The 2500-nt window shown below is 49.0% G+C and overlaps 1 protein-coding gene across 1 annotated transcript in view; it reads right to left on the reverse strand.

Annotated features, from left to right (window-relative positions):
* The window catches only part of itih5 (inter-alpha-trypsin inhibitor heavy chain 5), a 29968-nt gene that overhangs the window by 7473 nt on the left and 19995 nt on the right, over positions 1–2500 (reverse strand). Inside the window, exons 10-12 of the mRNA XM_062517443.1 lie at positions 2432–2500; positions 2279–2326; positions 6–665 (exon numbers count right to left, since the gene is read on the reverse strand). The exon at positions 2432–2500 is cut by the window's right edge and continues 233 nt beyond it. Of these exons, the coding sequence (XP_062373427.1) occupies positions 6–665; positions 2279–2326; positions 2432–2500 (777 nt within the window). The remainder of the gene's footprint in view (positions 1–5; positions 666–2278; positions 2327–2431) is intronic.

Raw genomic sequence — 2500 nt, forward strand, 5'->3', positions numbered from 1 at the left:
CTCACCAGTTGCCTTGGAAACTTTAGAACCCTTCCCTGGTTGGTCCTTCTTCCTGGTCAGGCTCTGTGACGACGACGACGACGACGGCACTGAGGCTCCCTCCTCCTCCTCCTCTTCCTCCTCCTCTGGAAGCTCATTGGCCGGCGGCTGCGTGGGCGTGGCCTCGGTGACGAGCGTCCCGTCGGCGAGCACCTGCGGCTTCTCCACGGTCATGTCGGTGAGCGGCGTGAGGAAGTTGTAGGCGAGCGAGAGGCCGGTGGCCGTGCGGGCGTGTTCGTCGCGCTCGCGGCTCGTGTGGCTGCGCATGCGCGAACGCAGCCCGTCCTTCACGCTCATGAAGCCCCACAGGCGCTCCACGTAGCCCGGACTGCCCTCCGACGCGTTGGTGGCGGCCTTCCCGTCGGCGTTCCCGTTTACGTCTGCTTTCCCGTCTGATTCCGCCTTTGCGTCTGCTTTCCTGTCCGATTTGCCGTTGGTGTTTGCGTCTGCACCTGGTCTGCCATGGGCACCTGGTCTGCCATGGGCACCTGGTTTGCCATTGGCACCCGGTTTGGCGTTGGCACCCGGTTTGGCGTTTGCGTTAGCATCTGTCTGAGTTCCTCTGTTTGAGTCGGCACCGGTGGGTCTGCCGGTTGTTGTGGCTGTTCCTGAGCTCGTAACTATACCTGGACACAACGGAAAAAAAACAAACAGATTTATTAGACTCGATACTGTAAAGACTAAAGATATGAGTCAAAAATGATAATCAGATACACTAGCAGTCAGTCGTTTGGACACACCTAGTCCCTTATGTCAGTCGTTTGGACACACCTAGAGTCTTTCCTTCTCTGACTATTGTTACGCTCTGAACTATTAATTAACACACATGGGGTTATGTTGTAAACAACAACAACTGTAGAATAAAGCAAAGTGTGATATATTTTAGGCTCTACATACTGTAGCATCAAGCCTTTACTGTGATGGCAGCATTTCCCACTCTTAGCATTCTCTAAGCCAGGGGTCGGCAATTAAGTTTGGCCTCGGGCCAGATATTTTCCGAGCCATTACATAGCGGGCCACAAGTTCACAACCAAAACAATGGCTAATTTAATTAATTAATATCGGAGGAGGTAAAAATGATAGGCGCTCTTGAAATGACAGAGCAGAGACATTCAAGCAGGCTGATGTAGGTTAAATTTGTCGACTGGTCATTGGGGGCGCTATTATATGCCTGTGTCTTTAAAAAACATTTCCACGCGTTGCTGTTAGCTGTCAAAAAATGGCACAATGAAAAAATCTGAAGAGAAAAGTTAACAGCGAAAACAGGATCTTTAATGATGAATGGACAGAGAACTATGTCTTCATCCTCCCTAATTGTATTAATGCAAAGCCCACATGCCTGATCTGTAACAACTAACGAGGGTTTCTCTGCATGCAAAGAGTACAAGACGGCACCACGAAAGTAAGCATGCTAATTTAAAGGTTGCGTTCCTAAATAACACGCACGCTGTTAATGTTTGAAACTCGTGTTTTACTTTTCACAGTTCTATGTGCGTAAATTGCCTGTTTGATGTCAGGCCTGTTTAAAAGAAGTCGTGTTTTAATTATCACCATAAGCCTATGTCCGTTGTTTGAATGACAACATGTGTTTTAGGGACTCTAGCTTGGAATTTGAGAACCAGCGCTGTCCACTGACTTCATTTTGATTTTGCATGTTGTGCGTTCACGCTGCACCTCGCTGCGTGCTTCACTCGTATTCAGATGAGACAAATATCTAAGCATTTAGAGTGATTGAAATTCTTCTGTTCTGGAAAGTTACGTTTCAAAATAAAGAGCATGTTTGAGACTGGCAGTCCGATTTTTAATTTTTTTTTTTTTTTTTTCATTCTCTGGTTCAAAAGATCTCACGGGCCAGATGTTTTTCGCTTGCGGGCCGCATCTGGCCCGCGGGCCGCCTATTGCCGACCACTGCTCTAAGCCACCTTACGTTCGACATTAGGTATAGTTTAGTCCTGAAGGAGTTCCTAGACGTGTCCAGCACTTCTCTCAGCCACCTTATGTTCCAGGTCCTAGACGTGTTGAGCTCTTCTCAGCTGGTTTTCGTTCACCCGTTTCAATCAAGCCAGAAGATGTGTTTGTGATATGTGACCTCTAACTGTGTCTAGGCCCGATTAGATTGTCCCAGCCCAGATCAGAGTTTGTGTTAATGACCTCTAACTGTGTCTAGGCAGGCTCCCGTCAACCCCAGCCAAGATCAGTGTGTGTTTAAGTTTGTGTTAGTGTGTCCATGACCTCTGACCTCTGACTGCGTCCAGTCCCGTTCCCATTGCCCCAGCCAAGATCTGTGTGTGTGTGTGTGTGTGTGTGTGTGTGTGTGTGTGTGTGTGTGTGTGTGTGTGTGTGTGTGTGTGTGTGTGTGTGTGTGTGTGTGTGTGTGTCCATGACCTCTGACCTCTGACTGCGTCCAGTCCCGTTCCCGTAGGCAGCCCGGCCGCCTTCATCCTGCGCTCCATCTCCATCT

Source organism: Sardina pilchardus, chromosome 17, assembly GCF_963854185.1.
Source record: "Sardina pilchardus chromosome 17, fSarPil1.1, whole genome shotgun sequence".
Lineage (NCBI taxonomy): Eukaryota > Metazoa > Chordata > Actinopteri > Clupeiformes > Clupeidae > Sardina > Sardina pilchardus.